The sequence below is a fragment of the Somniosus microcephalus genome, chromosome 16 (assembly GCF_052327205.1).
Source record: "Somniosus microcephalus isolate GS21.2 chromosome 16, FLI_Smic_1.0, whole genome shotgun sequence".
NCBI lineage: Eukaryota > Metazoa > Chordata > Chondrichthyes > Squaliformes > Somniosidae > Somniosus > Somniosus microcephalus.
The window spans coordinates 83,443,400-83,466,023 of record NC_141002.1 but is presented as its reverse complement, the minus strand read 5'-3'; the positions used below and the strand labels follow the sequence as shown (position 1 = coordinate 83,466,023).

Genomic DNA, 22,624 nt, shown 5'->3' with positions numbered 1-22,624 from the left:
ACAGAGGATCAGGATATACAAAATATATTGAATGGATTCTTCAGCTTTCACAAAAGATGACTAAACAAATTCTAGTCATAGTAAATGGAGATAAGTGATCTGTAATATATGGAGCCAATTAAAAAATAGGTTCTGCAAAAACTGGAAGTATTAAATATCCCCGAGGCTCTTGGACCATTTGCATCCTGGAATCCTTTAGATACTAAATGAAGAAGTTAGTGATACTTAGATAGTTTTCAGAGTTTCATAAATGCTGAAATAATGCCTAAAGACTGGAGGATAGCAAACATAATTCCAATATTTAAAAAAAAAAGTAGTGATGCTATAATGACAGACTGGCTAACCATCAATGTTTGTGGTCATTCTACGGGTTACCAGAAAATGAATACTTGAAGAGCGACATTCCCTTTAAGCTCCACAGCCATGCCGCGCTCTGGAGCTCCTGCACAGCCGGCTCACCGGCTTTTAAATGGGAAAAAACGAGCATGGGTGGCATTTTGAATAGGCCGCGCAACCAAAAAAAAAATTAAAGGGAACATTTCTAAAGAGTATAGGAGCAGTTAGGATGGTTTTATAAACCTACTAAAATTCTGTGAGATGGTAACTAAGCTAATTGATGCAGGAGATGTTGTTCACTTAGATTTAAGTTCCTAGTAGGAAAGTCAAGACTGTTGGAATAAATGACAAACTGGTTCGATGGATTGAGAATTGGCTAAAGTACAGAAGGCAGAGGGTGGAGATAAACGGAAAATAAAACCCTGCCTAGGAATAAGTCATCAGTAATTACTTCCACAGGGATCTGTTCAAAGACCCCTGTTGTTCATTAAATTTGTGAATAATTTAAAATAGGGTGTTCGGAGTTGCTGATGGCACAAAGTCATGTGGGCACATAATGAGTGGAAAGAACACTTGAGACATTATGACTAATTATGTAGATGGGCTGAAATATGGCAGACCATTTTTAATGTGGATAAATCTAGAGCAAGGAACACAGGTAAATTAACAGTAAACATGTGTAAAGCATAAAAGGGTCCCATTTTATAGTAGTCTGGCAGCACTCTGGGATCATAGTAATGCAGGAACATAAAAAATCCTATTTTTAAGTCCCCACCGACCACAGCTAAAAAGTAAAAGGGTGAACTCACCAAAAGCATCTGATCAGTCCGAGTCATTTATGAATATGGGAAGTTGGGATGCTTTTGTGGGGGGGGGCTTTGGATTAGAAATCAGATGGAGTTATATTAACATTGTGGTGAGACCAGATCACCCCAACTCAAAAGGATTATAGATGCATTAGAAAGAATGACAAAGATGATTCCAGACCCTAGGAGCCTTAATTGTAAAGAAAGGCTCAAGCAACTAAACTTATATACACTGCAGAAAAGATGACCAAAGGGCAACATGATTCATTATTAAAAAAAATATAAATAAGGTATTGAAATCAGATCATGATCATAGAAATAGAGGCCACAAATGCAAATTTTACAATCTTGAAGCAAAGATAGGGATGAGAAAAATCTCTTTCCATCCCCTAAAGGAAAGAGGGCATGTGGAAGGGAATGCAATTAGTTCATTTGGGTTCAATTGGCACCTTTAACCGGCAGCTGGATGTTGAGAAAAAGGATTGAAGGTTATTACACAAGATTATATAAGATACACAGCACAGAAACAGGCCATTCAGCCCAACCAGTCCATGCCGATGTTTATGCTCCACTCGAGCCTCCTCCTGTCTTTCCTCATCTAACTACATCAGCATATTCCCGTCTCCCTCATATGCTTATCTAGCCTCCCCTAAAATGCATCTATTCTATTTGTTTCAACTACTCCCTGTGGCAGCCAGTTCCACATTCTCACCACTCTCTGGTTAGATATTAATAGCATTGCTTGATTTTTTTTACCAGAAGGGAAGCAGGATAAGGCACTCGGAGGCCAATTCTTGTGTTGGCCTGGCGTGTGTTAGGCAGTGCAATGTTAGCACATGCCTGGGCCTCACTTTTGCCTGAATCAGCCAATTAGCACAATATGGGCTGCCGGCTATTGGGCACATGGCCATGCAGCTGGAAATTCATGTGCAGCAGCTTAATGGGACAAATCATTTTTCCTCTCTCTCTCATTTTGCTGCCGATATGCTGAAAGGAGCACAGGAAAATATCAGGTGCAGTTGTGGCAGCAGAGTGACACAATTCAAGGAGAGAGGCACAGAAATCTCACTGCAATAAATGCAGCAGAGGATAAGAGTTCTGTTTCCCCCAATAGCTGTTGGGTAAGCCACCTCCTTCAGTAGGAGCCTCAACTGTACACCTCCCCGCCAACTTCATCCGTGTGTAGCACCTGCAAGATGCGTGCTTCTATATTCCCAGCATCTAGAGATACCACGTGAATATACAACCATGAGTGTATGTCATGCCACAAATGTCAATTGCTCAGTGCATGCCACTGGTTTTGCAAAAGAGAGCACTTAACAAGGAGTGGTTGAGAACACGAGGAAGACTAGCAAACCTATATCCTCCATTCACTTTTGAGGAACAGACCCTGCAAATATAGACGTTAAGAGGAAGGAGATCTGGCCTCAGCTTGGGGTTCATAGCACCTTATCCTTCCTTTATTCTCCATCATAATGAGTCACACACGCAACCCCCTTGCAATAAGTCACACTTGGCTGTGATGGTTCAATAGCCTGACACTCACCCTACACACGTGAAGAATGACCACTTGGCTAAGGTACCAGAGGACAGCTGGCACCCATGAACTGGTCATTTAGCTCAATGCAGTGTGTATGGGGCCTTGCTTTTACCTACACTACAACAATGACTACACTTCAAAAAGTACTCTCAAGTTATGCAAGGACAGAGCTAGGTTAGAGGTTAGGAGGTGGTTCTATTCCCGGAGAATAGCGGACGTCTGGAACAGGCTGACGGCACATGCGGTGAACACTGATTTGCTAAATTCCGTCAAGCGAGAGCGGGGCCCGTTTCTGGCTGGGGCGGAGATCACTTTGTACAAAAGGCAGGTACTGCACAACATTAATCAGAGTGTTAGAATGGTCTCCTGGATTCGTTTTGATCGCTTAAAGGGGTCGGAGGGAAAATTTCCAGATTACCACCCCCCCCCCGCCTAATTGGCCTGGGTTTTTAAAAATCTAGTTTTTCGCCTCTCCCAGGAGATTACATGGCTTTCGGGTGGGGCGGGGTGAGGAGTGGATATATTGGGATATCAAAGCCCATTTCCATAACAAAAATATGCAAGATTAAAAAGAAAACAAACAAATAAATGCCCAGTGCCCAGACCAACAATACATTCTAAACAGGATACAATATGTAGAAAAACACAGTCTTCCTTCAGCATCAGTTTCACAACCACTAAGCATGGTTACTCCTAACAGCTGCACACATACAGAACACAAGAATATAAGAATTTCTAAGATCATGAATAGCCATTATTTATTTCTTTTTAAAGATTAACCCCACCTCCCAGCTTCTTACTACATTGCCAAGTTGTCATTTTGCCTCAGTTGCCAGCATTCTTGCCTTGGAGTCACAAAGGTTGTGAGTTCAAGACCTACTCCAGGATTCAAGCTTATAATCTAGGCGGACACTTCAGTGCAATCCTGAGGGTGTCCTGCATAGTCAGAAATGTCATCTTTCAGATGAGACTTTAAACTGAGCGCCGGTATTTCCCCCTCCCCGCCATTCTCAGGATGTGGCCATTGTTTGCCCATCCCTAGTTGCCCTGAGAAGGTGGTGGTGGCCCATCTTAATCTGCTGCAATCATTTTTATTATTTGTAGCGTTTCAATACAACGGAGTGGCTTGCTAGACCTCTTCAGAGGGAAGGTAAGAATCAACCACGTTGGTGTGGGACTGGAGTTACATATAGGCCAGACCAAATAAGGACAGCAGTTCTCCTTCCCTAAAAAGGGCATTAGTATACCAGTTGGGTTCTTACAACAATCCGACAGCATCATAATCACATTTACTGATGCCAGCTTTTTATTTCTAGATTTTTAAAAAATATATATATACACACACTGAATTGAAATTCTCAAACTGCCATGGTGAGATTTTAAACTCCCTTTCTCTGGATTATTAGTCCGTACCATAATGTAGGATAGAGTGTACAATAACACTACCATACTCAATCTGCTCGTTCAGGTGGAAATAATAGCTCCTGTGGCACAATCTGATTAAACCAAGTGTCCTAGACAACATTCATCCCTCAACCAACCATTCATCCCTCAACCAACATGACCAAAACAGATTGGGTGGCTATTTATTTATCTCATTCACTATTTGTAGGACCTTACTGTGCGCAAATTGGCTGCCATGCTTGCCTACATTAGCAATAAATGCACTTCAAAAATGAATTAATTGGCAACTGCTTTGGGACGTCCAGAGGCCATGAAAGGTTCCATATAAATTGAAGTTGTTTGTTGTTTTCTCAATTCTCTCTCATTGGAAACCTATCCAATTTTCTGGTGGGATTTATTTTCTGATCAGCAAAGTTCATATACAAAAACTTCATGTGCTCATACTACATTCTTCTTAATATATGTGGACCAACACCTAACTAGCAGGAACAGAAATGTATATTAGTATTCCAATTCAGAATTTACTGAAAAATAAGGCAACAGCCTGCTCCAAATATTCAGGCCATGAAATTCAAAAAGGACAAATCAGCAACAAGAAATACAAGCGCAAAGTTGCCTGGGCATCATTGGCTGGATTGCAAGGGCTAGTAGGCTGCATATAGTCTCCGGCCTATGGTCTGGCCACCTTCTGCTGTAGAGTATCTTCAATCTATCGAGTTACATAAGCACGTTTTATTATGTGCCATTGATTCTGAAGCGCCAATTGCTTAACTTGACCAGCGTCAAGGTTGATTCATTTGCCATCAAACTCTTTCCCATCGTCTGCCATGGGTTTCACAGGTACTTAAAACTGACTCTGCCGCTCATCCCTTTTTGAGGAACATTTTCTTCTAATGGAATGTATAATTTGCCCAATGAATTACAACCATAGTAGTAATATACAGACAGAAAACTGCAGGGGGTTCTTTTAAATTCTTACTCCTCTCCTCTTTAATCTACTGATATAGACTACTGACAGAGCTGCTTGATATGAAGTGACTTCATTGCAAATTCGAGCTTGTTCTTTTGTTGCCTTTTTGGGCTTAATAACAGTGGCTCTCGTCTTTATTTTCCTCAATGCCATTTTTAAACTAAAATGGCAGGGGGTTGGGAACCTGAGCAGGGAGACAGAGGAAAGGGAAACAAGGATAAAAGCAAAAGATAGGAAGGAGAAAAACAAAAGTGGCAGTCAGAGAAATCAACGCTTTAAATCAAACATGGCCACAGTAAATAATAATTCTAATAGGTTTAAGAGCGTTAAAAAAACAAGCCTGAAGGCTTTGTGTCTTAATACGAGGAGCATTTGTAATAAGGTGGATGAATTGGCTGCGCAAATAGAAGTAAACAAATACGATTTGGTTGGGATTACGGAAACGTGGCTCAAGGAAGGCCAGGACTGGGAACTCAACATCCAGGGGTATTCGATATTCAGGAAAGATAGGCAAAAAGGAAAGGGAGGTGGGGTAGCATTACTGGTTAAAGAAGGGATTAACACAATTGTAATGAAGGATATTAGCTCTGATGAGGTGGAATCTGTATGGGTAGAATTGAGAAATACTAAGGGGAAAAAAATGTAGTGGGAGTGGTTTATAGACCTCCAAACAGTAAGGCGGAGGTTGGGGATGGCATTAAAAGAGAAATTAAAGAAGCGTGCAATAAGGGCACAGCAGTCATCATGGGTGACTTTAATCTACATATAGATTGGGCCAACCAAATGAGTAACAATACTGTGGAGGAGGAATTCCTGGAGTGTTTACGGGATGGTTTCCTGGACCAATATGTCGAGGAACCAACCAGAGATCAGGCCATCTTAGACTGGGTATTATGTAATGAGAAAGGATTAATTAGCAATCTTGTTGTAAGAGGCCCCTTGGGTTGGAGCGATCATAAGATGATCGAATTCTTCATTAAGATGGAGAATGAAGTAGTTGACTCGGAGACTAGGGTCCTCAATTTAAATAAAGGAAACTATGATGGTCTGAGGAGCGAGTTGGGTAGGATTGATTGGGGAATGGCACTCAAAGGGTTGACGGTGGATAGGCAATGGCAAACATTCAAAGACCGAATGGATGAACTACAGAATTTGTTCATCCCAGTTTGGCATAAAAATAAAACAAAAAAGGTGACCTGACCGTGGCTAACAAGGGAAATTAGGGATAGCATAAGGTCCAAGGAGAGGGCATATAAATTGGCCAGAAAAAGCAATAATCCTGAGGATTGGGAGCAGTTTAGGATTCAACAAAGGAGGACAAAGGGATTAATTAAGAAAGGGAAAATAGAATATGAGAGTAAGCTTGCAGAGAACATAAAAACTGACTGTAAAAGCTTTTATAGATATGTGAAGAGAAAAAGATTGGTGAAGTCAAGCGTAGGTCCCTTGCAGTCAGAATCGGGGGAATTTATAATGGGGAACAAAGAAATGGCAGACCAACTAAATACATATTTTGGTTCTGTCTTCACAAAGGAGGACACAAATAACCTCCCAGAGATGCCGGGGAACATAGGGTCTGATGAAAGGGTGGAACTGAAAGAAATCAGTATTTGTAGGGAAATGGTGTTAGGAAAATTGATGGGACTGAAGGCCAATAAATCTCCAGGGCCTGATAATCTACATCCCAGGGTACTTAAGGAAGTAGCCCTAGAAATAGTAGATGCATTGCTGGTCATCTTCCAGAACTCGATAGACTCTGGAACGGTATCCATGGATTGGCGGGTAGCTAATGTTACCCCACTATTCAAAAAAGGTGGTAGAGAAAAGGTGGGGAATTATAGACCGGTAAGCTTGACATCGGTAGTGGGGAAAATGCTAGAGTCCATTGTAAAAGATGTAATAGCAGAGCACTTGGAAAGCAGTGACTGGATCGGACAAAGTCAACATGGATTTACAAAAGGTAAATCATGCTTGACTAATCTACTGGAATTTTTTGAGGATGTAACTGGTAAAATAGATAAGGGAGAACCAGTGGATAAGGTGTATTTGGACTTTCAGAAGGCTTTCGATAAGGTCCCGCATAAGAGATTAGCGTGCAAAATTAAGGCACATGGGATTGGGGGCAAGGTATTGACTTGGATAGAGAACTGATTGGCGGACAGAAAGCAAAGAGTTGGAATAAACGGGTCGTTTTCCGAGTGGCAGGCAGTGACTAGTGGGGTACCGCAAGGATCGGTCCTAGGACCCCAGCTGTTCACAATATATATTAATGATCTGGACGAGGGAATTGGATGTACTGTCTCCAAATTTGCAGACGACACAAAGCTGGATGGGAGGGTATGCTGTGAGGAGGATGTCATGAAACTCCAGCACGATTTGGACAGGCTGGGTGATTGGGCAGAAACATGGTAAATGCACTATAATGTGGATAAATATGAGGTTATCCACTTTGATGGCAAAAACAGGAAGGCAGATTATTATTTGAATGGTAATAGATTGGGAGAAGGGGAAGTGCAAAGAGACCTGGGTGTTCTTGTACACCAGTTGCTGAAGGTAAGCATGCAGGTGCAGCAGGCGGTTAAGAAGGCAAATGGTATGTTGGCCTTCGTAGCAAGAGGGTTCGAGTACAAGAACAAGGATGTCTTGCTGCAGTTGTACAGGGCCTTGGTGAGACCACACCTTGAGTATTGTGTGCAGTTTTGGTCGCCTTACCTGAGGAAGGACGTTCTTGCCATGGAAGGAGTGCAGCGAAGATTCACCAGGCCGATACCTGGGATGGCAGGAATGACGTATGAGGAGAGATTGTGTTGATTGGGTTTATACTCACTGGAGTTTAGAAGATTGAGAGGGGATCTCATCGAAACCTATAAAATTCTGTCAGGCCTGGACAGACTAGATGCAGGAAGGATGTTTCTGATGGCCGGGGAGTCCAGAACCAGGGGTCATAGTCTAAGGATAAGGGGTAAGCCATTTAGGACTGAAATGAGGAGGAATTTCTTCACCCAGAGAGTGGTGAACCTGTGGAATTCTCTGCCACAGAGGGCGGTGGAGGCCAGTTCATTAAATATATTCAAGAAAGAGTTGGATATATTTCTTAAGGCTAAAGGGATCAAGGGATATGGGGAGAAGGCAGGGACAGGGTACTGAATTTGGATGATCAGCCATGATCTCATTGAATGGCGGAGCAGGCTCGAAGGGCCGAATGACCTACTCCTGCTCCTATCTTCTATGTTTCTATGTTAACATTAAACTCAGTTGGCACACTTTTTTGGCAGCATGTAATTGAAGGCGTATGGGGCAAACCCACTTTTAATGTTTTGGATGCTTAAGTTCTGGTTCGTAAAGCAGAAATAAAAGAACATAAGCCTCTATAGTAGTTACTATATTAAAAACCTATTTTATACAATACTATTATATTATTGATTCAATGAGACCAAAGCCTAGAAATTGGTAATAAGTGGACAAATGTTTAAGAAGTGATCATATAAATATCAATAACAATAGAAGAAAAATCTCAAATAACAACAGAAAATGCTGGAAAAACTCAGCAGTCCAGGCAACATCCGTGGAGAGAAATAGAGTCAACGTTTCGGGTCAAACCCTTTGTCAAGACTGAAAAAGCACAGGAAATGAGGCCAGTTTGGGGGCTGAGAGAGAACAAAAGAGAAGTGAAGAGACATTAAGAGGTATTCAAAACGAGATGAGATGGTGATAGGACTAGTGGAGACAAAAGACGGCTCTAGATTAGGTGTGAAATGCGCTGGCAGAATGGGAGACAGCTGCCACGTGGGAGAGAAAAAAGTTGGGGGGGGGGGGGAAGGGCCAAAACAAAGGTGTGGATAAAAAATAAGTAAAAATGTATTGCCTGGCCTGCTGAGTTTTTCCAGCATTTTCTGTTGTTATTTCGGATTTCCAGCATCTGCAGTATTTTGCTATCGAAGAAAAATCTCATGTACGGTTTACCTACTCTAAAATGACCACTACACCACTGATGCTACTCAAAGTGGGCATGGCAAATGAAGGTCTTAATTGTATACCATAACTTTAAACCGATCGATTGACAATATTTTACAAATTAAAAAAGTGTGTTGAATTGAATGTTTGCAGAAATCAGTTTTGCAACGACCAATTTATAGCTTCTGATGAATGAATACGGGACTGTGCACTTTGCAAAGAAGTCACTCTGCCACCACTTGACATATCCTCAAACTTGTAAGAGAAGATTGGCTACAAATCAGTGTGTTATCACATGCCCAGTAAGTAGCCGGTCGTTAAATTAAAGAGTATTTCGCAGGACGTGCATTGCTTAACTGAGTACATTTCGCAATATTAGGCAATTTAAAAAGAGAACCGGGGAACTGAAAATCTCGCACAGAGAATAGAACAGTACACCAAAGTTTTCATCCGCGACCAATGAATGCATTCATTCAAAACAACAAGCCTGCATACCATACCCACCGTTCACAGATGTCCCAATACTGTACAAGTGTGTAATTGACGAGTACTTTCTGTTGATGTCCCGTAAAAACGATTCCAAGTCTTTTCCATCGTGATATTTAAACTCCAGTGCGGCCGTAAAGGGAATAATCACCCAGATCCACAGAAGCGTTATGCTGCGGAACATCTTTCAAAAAAAACTTTGAAAGAACAGAAATATAAGTTCACTCGAACTTTGACAATAAAAAATCTGTAACCTTAATATTCTTGTAATTTATCTTTAAATCTTAATTCTTCTTCAAATGAGGAATGAATAGGCGAGCACACTGAAAAGGTAACTGGAAAAAGTGTTCCTTACCTGGCTGTTCTTCTAAAGCGCCTCAAGCAAACATCCATCTCACATTACTGATGGGTTGCGGCAATTTACTCTTTAAAAGCCAGACTGCTCTGCTGCGATTCACCAACCAGCACCCGGCTCGTTTGATTGACAGCAGAAGTAGCCATACATACTTCCCAAAAGGTTCAACCCGTCAACGGGTAACAAACCGAGCACTAATCAACACAGAACGGCGAGTCTCTTTCCCCCACCCCACACAAACTGCCTTTGTTTGAGAGATAAGACATCAGTTTTGCCTGTGCGGTTGCTGTTAGTAGCGGTGTTATAGCTGTAGGTCAGTTCGCAGGTCGCCATGTCTGCTGTCCTGTAGTACTCGAAGTTGAGTCACCTCCAAGTTGAGTCACCTCCTTAAGCATAAATTCCATGACTAACAGGTTAATATTGCCTTCTATGTTCAAAAGCAAAATACTGCGGATGCTGGCAATCTAGAATGAAAGCAGCAAATGTTGGAAACACTCAGCAGGTCAGGCAGCACGTAGAGAGAGAAACAGAGTTAACGTTTCAGGTCGATGACCTTTCATCAGAAAGGTCTTCTTTGTAAAACGTTTTTTAACCTGTCTAATGTCTTAACTTTCGTTGTTCCTATCACAAAAAGGCGAATACCCCGACAGAGCTCCAACCTCTCCACCTTCAAAAGTTAGTTGTTCAAAAACAGCTCTGAATGACATGAAAGCAAAGGGGTTACACAGAGTGTGGTCACATGCTGGCTTATCATAAATTAAACTGTTAGTATACCCAACATTCCACTACTTTTACTGCAGCAGACTAAAGTACAGTAAGTGCCCGTGATTCAGAAATGACTAAAGGGGAAATGTATTTTCAAGGGAGCTATAGGAACATGGTTCTGGCTTGACTACCTCCGCCGTGCCTTGCCCCCTGGGCACACATGCAGTTACGCCTGCCACCAAACTCTTTGCCCCCATGCCATCCCAGATTCAAATCCCTCCTGGACGGGCTTATTGCCTTCTTCTGCCTCAGCCTAGCCATTACACACTGCCCCCAACCCCCCATCGTGGATCTTGGCGATGGATTGCCGCAACAGTTCCCCCAACGACCCTCCGCTGATCGTTTCACCCATCCCTCAAACCTGAAGTCCCTGTTTATAAAAATTCATTCTTGGGCTGTGGGCGATGCTGGCAAACCCAATATTTATTGCCCATCTCTGGTTGCTCTTGAGAAGGTGGCGGTGAGCCTTCTTCTTGAACTGCTGTAGCCCATGTGGTGAAGGGCCTCCCACAGTGCTGTTAGGTAGCGAGTTTCAGGGTTTTGACCCAGCAACACTGAAGGAACAGCGATACATGTCTAAGTTTTGATGGTGTGTGACTTGGGGGTGGGGGGGAACTGGAGGCGATGGTGTTCCCATTCATCTGCTGCCCTTATCCTTCTGGCGGTGGAAGTCACAAGTTTGGGAGGTGCTCCCTCTTCCACTCCTGTGTTGATTTCCTCGTCTCCCTCAATCTAACCTTGTATATTGACTCCCAGTCATGGTCACCACTTGATTTTTTCATCACACATGGGCTTGAGACCTCCGAGAGCTCTATAAAAACAGCTATTATTAACCTTGCCTCAAAATAACTACTCTCAACCCTTACAAATTCTCCAATTACTGCCCCAGCTCCAGTCTTTAAAAAAAAAACCCTGGAACCACACCTCTACTTCTAGTACCATTCCATATTTAAAGCCCTCCAATCAAGCTTCCGCCCCACCCACAGCTCCCAGATTGCATTGGTCAAATTCACCAATAGCTTTTTTTTACTCTTGACAGCGGTTCATTGTCCCTTCTCTTCCTTCCCATTACCTTTGACAATGTCTACCATTCCATCCTCCTCAAACTTCACAACTTCTCCTCCACAATCCATCTCTTTCTCCTGGTTCCACACTTACCTGTTGCATTGTAGACACGGTTTCTCCTTCCTTTCAAACATGGTTACCTCGGTTGTGCACCAAGGTTCTTTCCTTGCCCCCCCCTCTTCATCATTTACATGCTATCCCTCAATGATGCTGCACCCAGGTCAACCCTACCACTGTCTCCCAGCTGTCTATGTGACAGTTAAGACCAAAACTTCTACCAGCTTAATATCAATGAAACTGAAGCTATCCTCATCTGTTTCCCAAACCATTTATGTGCTGCTGGCCATCACTAACTCTCCCGCCACAGCTGTTACCTCAGGCTTAGCTTATAGCTGCGGACCTTTAGTGGATTGCTGGATGCCAAACATAGGATAACATAGGATATATGGCACAGGAACAGGTCATTCGGCCCAACCAGTGTTTATGCACTACTGGAGCCTCCTCCCATCTTTCCTCATCTAACTCTACCAGCATAAGCCTCTATTCCCTTCTCCCTCATATGCTTATCTAGCCTCCTCTTAAATGCATCTATACTATTTGCCTCAACTACTCCCTGTGGTAGCAAGTTCCACGTTCTCACCACCCTCTGCATAAAGAAGTTTCTTCTGAGTTCCCTATTTGATTTCTTGGTGGCTATTTTATATTGATGGTCTCTAGTTATGCTCTTCCCCACAAGTGGAAACGCTCTCTCTGTATCTACTCTATCAAAACCTTTCATAATTTTAAAGACCTCTATTAGGTCACCCCTCAGCCTTCTCTTTTCATGAGAAAAGAGACCCAGCCTGTTCATCTTTCCTGATAGGTAGACAGAGAAGCCAAGCCCCTCTCCACATCTGATCTGTTGCCAAAACTACTTTTTTTCACCTTTACAATATTGCCCACAACTGGCCTTACCTCTCTCCCTTCTCTGCTATCAAAACTTTAATCCAAGCATTTTTCATCTCATGGCCATAATCCTCCATTGTTCTCCTTGCCCACCTCCCTGTTTCTCATTGATAAACTACAAGTCATCCACAATACCATGACCAACATCCTCATCTGTATTAAGGCCTGCATCCCATCACTTCCCCAGTCCACATATCACCCCAGTCCTTACCGAGCTCCTGTGTCCCAGAGAATCAGCTTTAAGATTCTTTTCCTCACCTTCAGGTCTCTTTACCGCCTCGGCCCTTCCTACCTCTGTGATCTCCTTCAGCTTTATGTTTCTGCATGGAATCTTTGGTCCTCCAACACCAGCATAACTCTTGTCCTCCACTCCAGCATCAGTAGTCGTTCCTTCATCCACCTTTCCCACACCCTCTGGAACCAGTTCCCTCAGCATGCCACCTCTCTTCAAAAAGCTCATCTTTGACCATTCTTTTGTCTCCTCCTGAGCATCTTTAATTCCTTCACTGTCCATTCACTATTCACTGTCTGTAAAGTGCTCTGTGACATTTCTTTGTATGTAATGAGCGCTGCATTTAAATTATTCATCTTCAAGCCATCAACAACACTCGAATATAGTGGGAGTTTCTGCTGTATTCAATTATGTTTATCAACAAGAGTTTGCAATGATTCTGTTGTAACTGATGATACAGATTAGTTTCATAATTGAACTAAAATGAAAATTGAAAACATTTGCACACAGCTGATACTGCCACCAGCAAGAAGCAAATCTGCTGACAACCTCCCAATGGATGTCAACAAAATTCTTGTAAGATTAATTTAGAAGGAAAGAAGAACTTTTTTTTAATTCGCTTTATGGGATGTGGGCGTCGCTGGCAAGGCCAGCATTTATTGCCCATCCCTAATTGCCCTTGAGAAGGTGGTGGTTAGCTGCCTTCTTGAACCACTGCAGCCCGTGTGGTGATGGTACTCCCACAGTGCTGTTAGGGAGGGAGTTCCAGGGTTTTGACCCAGTGACGATGAAGGATATACTTCCAAGTCAGGATGGTGTGTGACTTGGAGGTGGTGGTGTTCCCATGCGCCTGCTGCCCTTGTCCTTCTAGGTGGAAACGGTTGCAGGTTTGGGAGGTGCTGCCGAAGAAGCCTTGGCAAGTTGCTGCAGTGCATCTTGTAGATGGTACACACTGCAGCCACGGTACGCCGGTGGTGGAGGGAGTGAATGTTTTAGGTGATGGATGGGGTGCCAATCAAGCGGGCTGCTTTGTCCTGGATGGTGTCGACCTTCTTGAGTGCTGTTGGAGCTGCACTCATCCAGGCAAGTGAAGAGTATTCAATCACACTCCTTACTTGTGCCTTGTAGATGGGTGGAAAGGTTTTGGGGAGTCAGGAAGTGAGACACTCACCACAGAATACCTAGCCTCTGACCTGCTCTTGTAGCCACAGTATTTATGTGGCTGGTCCAGTTAAGTTTCTGGTCAATGCTGACCCCCAGGATGTTGATGGTGGGGGATTCGGCGATGGTAATACCGTTGAATGTCAAGGGGTGGTGGTTAGACTCTTGCTTGTTGGAGATAGTCATTGCCTGGCACTTGTGTGACGCGAATGTTACCTGCCACTTATCAGCCCAAGCCTAAACGTCATCCAGGTCTTGTTGCATGCGGGCATCGACTGCTTCATTATCTGAGGAGTTGTGAATGGCACTGAACACTGTGCAGTCATCAGCGAACATCCCCATTTCTGAACTTATGTTGGAGGAAAGGTCATTGATGAAGCAGCTGAAGATGGTTGGGCCTAGGACGCTGCCCTGAGGAACTCCTGCAGTGATGTCCTGGGGCTGTGATGATTGACGTTCAACCACCACAACCATCTTCCTTTGTGCTAGGCATGACTCCAGCCAGTGGAGAGTTTTCTCCCCGATTCCCATTGACTTCAGTTTTACTAGGGCACCTTGATGCCGGACTCGGTCAAATGCTGCCTTGATATCAAGGGCAGTCACTCTCACCTCACCTCTGGAATTCAGCTCCTTTGTCCATGTTTGGACCAAGGCTGAAATGAGTTCGGGAGCCGAGTGCTCGTGGCGGAACCCAAACTGGGCATCAGTGAGTAGGTTATTGGTGAGTAAGTGCCGCTTGATAGCACTGTCGATGACACCTTCCATCACTTTGCTGATGATTGAGAGTAGACTGATGGGGCGGTAATTGGCCGGGTTGGATTTGTCCTGCTTTTTGTGGACAGGACATACCTGGGCAGTTTTCCACATTGTCGGATAGATGCCAGTGTTGTAGCTGTACTGGAACAGCTTGGCCAGAGGCACAGCTAGTTCTGGAGCACAAGTCTTCAGCACGAAAGCCGGGATGTTGTCGGGGCCCATAGCCTTTGCTGTATCCAGTGCGCTCAGCCGTTTCTTGATCACGTGGAGTGAATCGAATTGGCTGAAGACTGGTTTCTGTGATGGAGGGGACCTCAGGAGGAGGCTGATATGGATCATCCACTCGGCACTTCTGGCTAAAGATGGTTGCAAATGCTTCATCTTTGTCTTTTGCACTCATGTGCTGGGCTGCACCATCATTGAGGATGGGGATATTCATGGAGCCTCCTCCTCCCGTTAGTTGTTTAATGGTCCACCACCATTCACGACTAGATGTGGCAGGACTGCAGAGCTTTGATCTGATATGTTGATTGTGGGATCGCTTAGCCCTGTCTATAGCATGCTGCTTCTGCTTTTTAGTATGAATGTCGTCCTATGTTGCAGCTTCCCCAGGTTGGCACCTCATTTTTAGGTACGCCTGGTGCTGTTCCTGGCATGCTCTTCTACACTCCTTATAGAACCAGGGTTGGTCCCCTGGCTTGATGGTAATGGTAGAGTGAGGGATATGCCGGGCCATGAGTTTACAGATTGTGGTGGAATACAATTCTGCTGCTGCTGATGGCCCACAGCGCCACATGGATGCCCAGTTTTGAGCTGCTAGATCTGTTCTGAATCTATCCCAATTTAGCACAGTGGTAGTGCCACACAACGGAGGGTGTCCTCAGCGTGAAGATGGAACTTGGTCTCCACAATGACTGCGATGGTCACTGCTACCAATGCTGTCATGGACAGATGCATCTGCGACAGCTAGATTGGTGAGGATGAGGTCAAGTAGGTTTTTACCTCGTATTGGTTCTCTCACTACCTATCGCAGGCCCAGACTGGCAGCTATGCCCTTCAGGACTCGGCCAGCTCGGTCAGTAGTGGTGCCACCGAGCCACTCTTGGTGATGGACATTGTAGTCTCCACCCAGAGTATATTCTGTGCCCTTGCTTCTTCCAAGTGATGTTCCAACATGGAGCATTTACATGGCATCTTGCATGACCCCAGGATGCCTCAAAGGGCTTCACTGCCAATGAAATATATCGTCACTATTGTAATGTAGAGAAACATGGCAGCCAATTTGCACATAGCAAGGTCCCACAAACAGCAATAAGATAAATTAAAAGATAATAAAGATTAGCCAGGCCACCAGGAGAAATGCCCAACTCTTCTTTAAATAGTGCCATAGGCACTTTTCCATCAAACTGAGAGGACAAACAGGTTTAACGTCTCATCCAAAAAATGGCACCTCCAACAGTGCAGCACTCCCTCAGTACTGCACTGAGGTGTCAGCCAAGATGAAGGAGTGGGGCTTGAACCCACAACCTTATAACTCAAAGCCAAGAGTGCTACCATTGAGCCAAGGTTGAGACCGAAACAGTGCTGAGGTTTTTTTTTTATAAAGTGAAAATCGAACGAATAAATACCCAGGCGCAATAGTTTTCTAAAATATAAAACTACTAATTGACATCAATACTGTATAATCTACCATGTTCAAGGTTTAGGCAACTATGTAGTCTGGCATTAGTGTTATTTATGTTTTCACAAACTATTCCTAACAGTAACTTATTTGAATTACACTACATGCTGTGTCGATAGAAATGTATGTGTACATAAGTAACTAAATGATACTAAACATGTAGCATTGCTTGAAATTTTTTGGCACAGGCAGCTGGAGGCATGGATTAGTAGAAGGCTGATATCTCGTGAAGCTGATATCTCCAATGGCATCTCTCCATTGCTGCATTCTGTTCTACAATTAATAATTAATACCATGTTTTGCCCTCCACTTTCTGGACTCCAATAATACTTCTGGCCCTGATGGTATCCCTCTCATGATCCTCAATATGTGTGTCTCCAAACTTATCCCTCTTCTATGTCATCTCTTCAACCTCTTACTCCCAGTCCACCTTTCCTTCTCCTTTGATATTTACTTGTTCTTATCCGATATTGCTGAGGAAAGTAATCACTCATACTTTTCGGTGACTATCCTATTGTCCTTCCATTCATTCTTCTTAAAGGAATAGAAGTTGCAGTTATCTCAAATTATCTATCAGCTTGAAAGTTCTGGTACTTTGTATTTCCAAACGAGTCATAACCATGTGGTCTCCCACCAATGCTGTAATATTGGTCATCCAGCTTCCTCTCAAGTCACTCCATAAGTGCTGAGAACAATAATTTTCTTGAAAGAAAAACAAGTGTATGAACATATATAGTCAGTGAAGCAAAAGGACAGCTGTGTTGAAAGGAGTAATGAAACTAATTTGCGCAACACTGAGGAAAAGTTAGATGACGAGGTTTTTTGGTAATAAAAGGCCAATTTCGTTTTTGTGCATGACGGCATTTTAGACAGCTGTCTGCAGTTAAGTACAATAGGATTTTCCATCCATCCACAGTCAATAATGCAAGATCTAGTCCAGTTGTCAAGCTGCTAACCCTGCATGTTACAATCCATTGCATCTTAAACTTCCACCAGCAATAAATTAAGCCATCCAATTGGATATTATGTGAAAGTTACCAAAGTCACTGCTATAATAAACAAAAGCAAGCACTTTTCTTATGTTAATGAAGATGACATAAAATGCTTGTGTCAGTAAAGGCCAAAAATTGCAATAAAAGAGTGTGGTAAACCACTGTTATAGTTATCACTGTATATTGTTCTCACTGTTCTCACTGTCACATCACTACACGAGGTCGCCTCTTGTCGCACTGTTATACCTGGGCTGACCACCTCCGACTCCGCCCATTACCTGCCCAGGTATAAAGGTAGCTGACTGGCTAGTATTCCTCCCTGTTGGATCGGATCACCCACGAGGGTGGGCTCTGTTATTTAGCCAATAAAAACCTTCAGTTACGTTCTTAACTCGTCGCCTTTTATTGGACTAATTGATAGGCATATCAATTTTATTGACTAAATTTTAAAGATGTCTGATAATGAACAGCAACAGCAAGGAGCTCACCCAGCAGCACAGCAACAGCAGCCTCCAGACAACGGGCCACACCAGCTGGCTTGGCTGCAAGCCTTGAAACCACCATACCTGGATCTAAACCCACAGGCACCAAACTCAGCCAACGACTTCAAACACTGGCTGGACTGCTTCGAATCGTACCTGGAGGAAGCCGTCGTCCCTCAGAGATCCAAACTAAGAGTCCTGAAAGCCCAAGCGAGCCCGAGAGTATATACACTCATCCAGGACATGACTACGTACGACGACGCCATCAACCTACTGAAACAGCAGTACCGGAGCCCGGTAAACTACATGTACACTAGGCATCTCTTAAGATCTCGCCAGCAACAGCCAGGAGAATCGATAGCTGAATTTTCACGAGCGCTGAGACAACTCGGCAGGAACTGTGACTTTAAAGCGGTGACGGCTACTGCGAACATGGAAGACAATGTCCGCGACGCCTTGGTGAGAGGCCTACGTTCCGACTACACACGGCAAAGACTGCTTGAAGCTAAGGACATAGACCTGGACAAGGCCGAAGCCCTCGCCCTCACCCTAGAGGCCACCCAGCAAGACCAGGAAGCGTTTGCCAGGTACTATTCGCGACCCTGGGACTCGGGCCCGACCCCCACCCCACCACCCTTCACAGCGCTGCCCCCGGGACCTACCTCAGCGTCTGCATCACGGATCCGACCGGGCCCGCTAGCCCCGGTACCGGCCCCGACATCAGGCAACCCCGATCGGGCCGCTGGCTGCTTCTTTTGCGGCCAGGAGAAGCATCCGAGGTCGCGCTGCCCAGCCAAAAACTCGACCTGCAAAACCTGCCTCAAGAAAGGCCACTTCTCCAAGGCCTGCAGAAGCAAATCCTCAGAAGCCAGCAGTGCCTCATGCGAACCCTGGGGGCGGCCATCTTTGTGCGGGGCAGCCGAAGCCTGCAGAGCCTCATGGGAAAACCAGGGGCGGCCATCTTTGTGCGGGGCAGCCGAAGCCTGCAGAGCCTCATGGGAACAGCAGGGGCGGCCATCTTTGTGCGGGGCAAACGATTTAAACAGAGCCTCATGTGAACTACGGGGGCCGCCATCTTCGCCGCCATCTTGTCATGACAACGACGCGCTCATCTACACCCTAGCTTCCGTGACCCTGGATCAAGCCCGCCCGCACCACCTGGCCAGCTCAATGATGGACATCAAAGTCAACGGCCACGCCACGACCTGCCTGTTCGACAGCGGAAGCACGGAGAGCTTCATCCACCCAGACACGGTGAGCCACTACTCCCTCCCCGTCCTGCCAACGCGCAGCCGCATCTCGATGGCATCGAGGTCGCACGCCACAGACATCAGCGGCTACTGTGTCGTGACATTGTCGGTTAAAGGGACAGAGTATAAAAATTTTAAACTCCTCGTACTCCCCCAGCTGTGCGCTGCCGTCATACTAGGGCTGGACTTCCAATCCCACCTCCAAAGTGTAACCCTAGCATACGGTGGACCCCTCCCCCCACTCACAGTCGACAACCAGCGAAAGTTAAACCGCCCACCGCGTAACACCTGCAGCCTATCCACCCTCAAGGTACCGCCACCTTCCCTGTTCGCTAACCTCACCCCCGACTGCAAACCTGTCGCTACTAAGAGCAGGCGGTACAGCGCTGGGGACAGAGCCTTCATTAGCTCTGAGGTGCAGCGACTCCTGAAAGAGGGCATTATTGAGGGGAGCAGCAGCCCCTGGCGTGCCCAGGTGGTGGTAGTCAAGACCGGCGACAAAAATCGCCTGGTTATCGACTACAGCCAGACCATAAACAGATACACCCAGCTGGACGCATACCCCCTCCCCCGCATATCGGACATGGTCAATAAGATTGCACAATACCGCGTATTCTCGACCATCGACCTCAAGTCGGCCTACCACCAACTCCCCATCAGCCCGGAGGACAGCCAGTACACCGCCTTCGAGGCGAATGGCCGCCTCTACCAATTCCTTAGGGTCCCCTTTGGTGTCACCAACGGGGTCTCGGTTTTCCAACGGGAGATGGACCGGATGGTTGACCAGAACGGACTACAGGCCACTTTCCCCTATCTCGATAACGTCACCATCTGCGGCCGCAACCGGCAGGACCATGACGTGAATCTGGAGAAATTCCTCCGTACGGCCCAACGGCTGAACCTCACCTACAATAAGGAGAAATGCGTGTTTAACACAGCGCGCCTTGCCATCCTTGGCTGTGTAGTAGAGAACGGAGTCATCGGCCCCGACCCCGAAAGAATGCGCCCCCTCATGGAGCTACCCCTCCCCCACTGTCCAAAAGCACTTAGGAGAACCCTGGGGCTTTTCGCCTACTATGCCCAATGGGTACCCAATTATGCGGACAAAGCCAGACCCCTCCTGAAAACCACATCCTTCCCCCTCACGGAAGAGGCGTGCGCAGCCTTCTCCCTCATTAAGGGAGACATAGCCAAGGCCACAATGCACGCAGTGGATGAGTCAATCCCCTTCCAAGTGGAGAGCGATGCATCCGACTTCGCCCTAGCCGCTACCCTTAACCAGGAGGGTAGGCCGGTAGCCTTCTTCTCAAGGACCCTACAGGGCCCCGAGACCCGACACTCGTCGGTCGAGAAGGAAGCCCAGGCAATTGTGGAGGCAGTACGGCGCTGGAGGCACTACTTGGCAGGCAAACGATTTACCCTCCTCACCGACCAACGCTCGGTTGCCTTCATGTTTAATAACAAGCTGAGGGGCAAGATCAAGAACGACAAAATCTTGAGGTGGAGAATCGAGCTTTCCACCTATGATTATGAGATCTTGTACCGGCCCGGTAAACTGAACGACCCCCCTGATGCTCTTTCACGCATTACATGCGCCAGCGCGCAAAGTGATAGACTTCAGACCCTCCACAATGACCTCTGCCACCCCGGAGTCACCAGACTCTACCATTTCATTAAGGCCCGCAACCTGCCATACTCCATCGAGGAGGTCAGGACCATGACCAGGAACTGCCAGATCTGTGCTGAGTGCAAACCGCACTTCTATAAGCCGGACAGAGCAAGCCTGATCAAGGCCACCCGCCCCTTCGAGCGTCTGAGCATCGACTTCAAGGGGCCCCTACCGTCATCCGACCGTAATGTGTACTTCCTCAACATCGTTGATGAGTACTCCCGTTTCCCCTTTGCCTTCCCCTGCCCAGACATGACCAGTAACACGGTCATTAAATGCCTGAACAAACTCTTCGCCTTGTTCGGGTTCCCGAACTATATACATAGTGACCGGGGCGCCTCCTTCATGAGCGAGGAACTCCGTCAGTTCCTATTGGAGAGGGGTATTGCAGCAAGCAGGACCACCAGCTACAACCCCCGAGGGAACGGCCAGGTGGAAAGAGAGAACGCGACGGTATGGAAGGCCACCCTCTTAGCCTTAAAGTCTAAGGGCCTCCCAACCTCCCGCTGGCAAGAGGTCCTCCCGATTGCGCTGCACTCCATCCGGTCACTACTTTGCACTGCCATTAACACCACCCCCCATGCTCGAATGTTTGTCTTCCCCAGGAAGTCGACTACGGGAACCACCCTACCAACCTGGCTGACCTCTCCGGGACCCGTCTTGCTGCGAAAGCACGTGAGGGCCCATAAAACGGACCCCCTGGTCGAGAAGGTGAACCTCCTGCACGCCAACCCCCAGTACGCCTATGTGGCTTACCCAGACGGACGGGAGGACACTGTCTCCTTACGAGACCTCGCACCCTCACCCCCCCCTCCCAACCCCCCGAGTCCAGCCGAGGTAGACGGCATGCCGGAACCCCACGAGCCTTTGCCGACTACGCAGACACCAGCTTTAACACCGGATAATGTAACACCGCCGCTGCGACGATCGGAGAGGCTAACGAAGCCTCCGGACAGACTGACATACCAGAGCTGGTAATACACTTCACCCCGCCGGACTCTAATCTAAACAAGGGGTGAATGTGGTAAACCACTGTTATAGTTATCACTGTATATTGTTCTCACTGTTCTCACTGTCACATCACTACACGAGGTCGCCTCTTGTCGCACTGTTATACCTGGGCTGACCACCTCCGACTCCGCCCATTACCTGCCCAGGTATAAAGGTAGCTGACTGGCTAGTATTCCTCCCTGTTGGATCGGATCACCCACGAGGGTGGGCTCTGTTATTTAGCCAATAAAAACCTTCAGTTACGTTCTTAACTCGTCGCCTTTTATTGGACTAATTGATAGGCATATCAAAGAGAAACACAGGAGAACATGTTTTAGTGAATTACATAAAATTGCCTAGAAATTGCAACAAGAAACAGGCCATTTGGCTTCACCAGTCTGTGTTGGTCTTCATCCTCCACACAAGCAGTAATCCTATTCCCACGCCTTCTGTGACCCTACATCACTTTATTTCCCCTTTCCTATTTAACCCATTCTTAAATGTTGACATGGTCTCTGTTTCAATTATTAACTTTAGTAATGCATTCCAAAGCCTTGCAAGTATGAAAGAAGGTTTCTCTTGCTCGCTGCTCTAAATATTACATTTCATCTTATATCTATGTCCCCTCATTCTAGACCCATTAGCCATTGGAAACAGTCTGTTTTTATCTACCCAGTCCCATCCTTCATCATTTTAAACACCTCTATCTAATCACCCCGTAATCTCTCTTCTAATGAAAAAAGCCCCAATATTTATAGTCCTATTTGCATTTCTTCATTCTAGAT

The 22,624-nt window shown here is 45.7% G+C and overlaps 1 protein-coding gene across 1 annotated transcript in view; it reads right to left on the bottom strand.

The window, feature by feature from the left end:
• LOC147106346 (carboxypeptidase M-like) overlaps positions 1-9,687 on the bottom strand; it is a 76,572-nt gene extending 66,885 nt beyond the window's left edge. The window contains exon 1 of the mRNA XM_086009376.1: positions 9,515-9,687. Coding sequence (XP_085865502.1) covers positions 9,515-9,680 — 166 coding nt within the window. The 5' untranslated portion in view covers positions 9,681-9,687. The remainder of the gene's footprint in view (positions 1-9,514) is intronic.
• Positions 9,688-22,624: the final 12,937 nt, after the last annotated feature.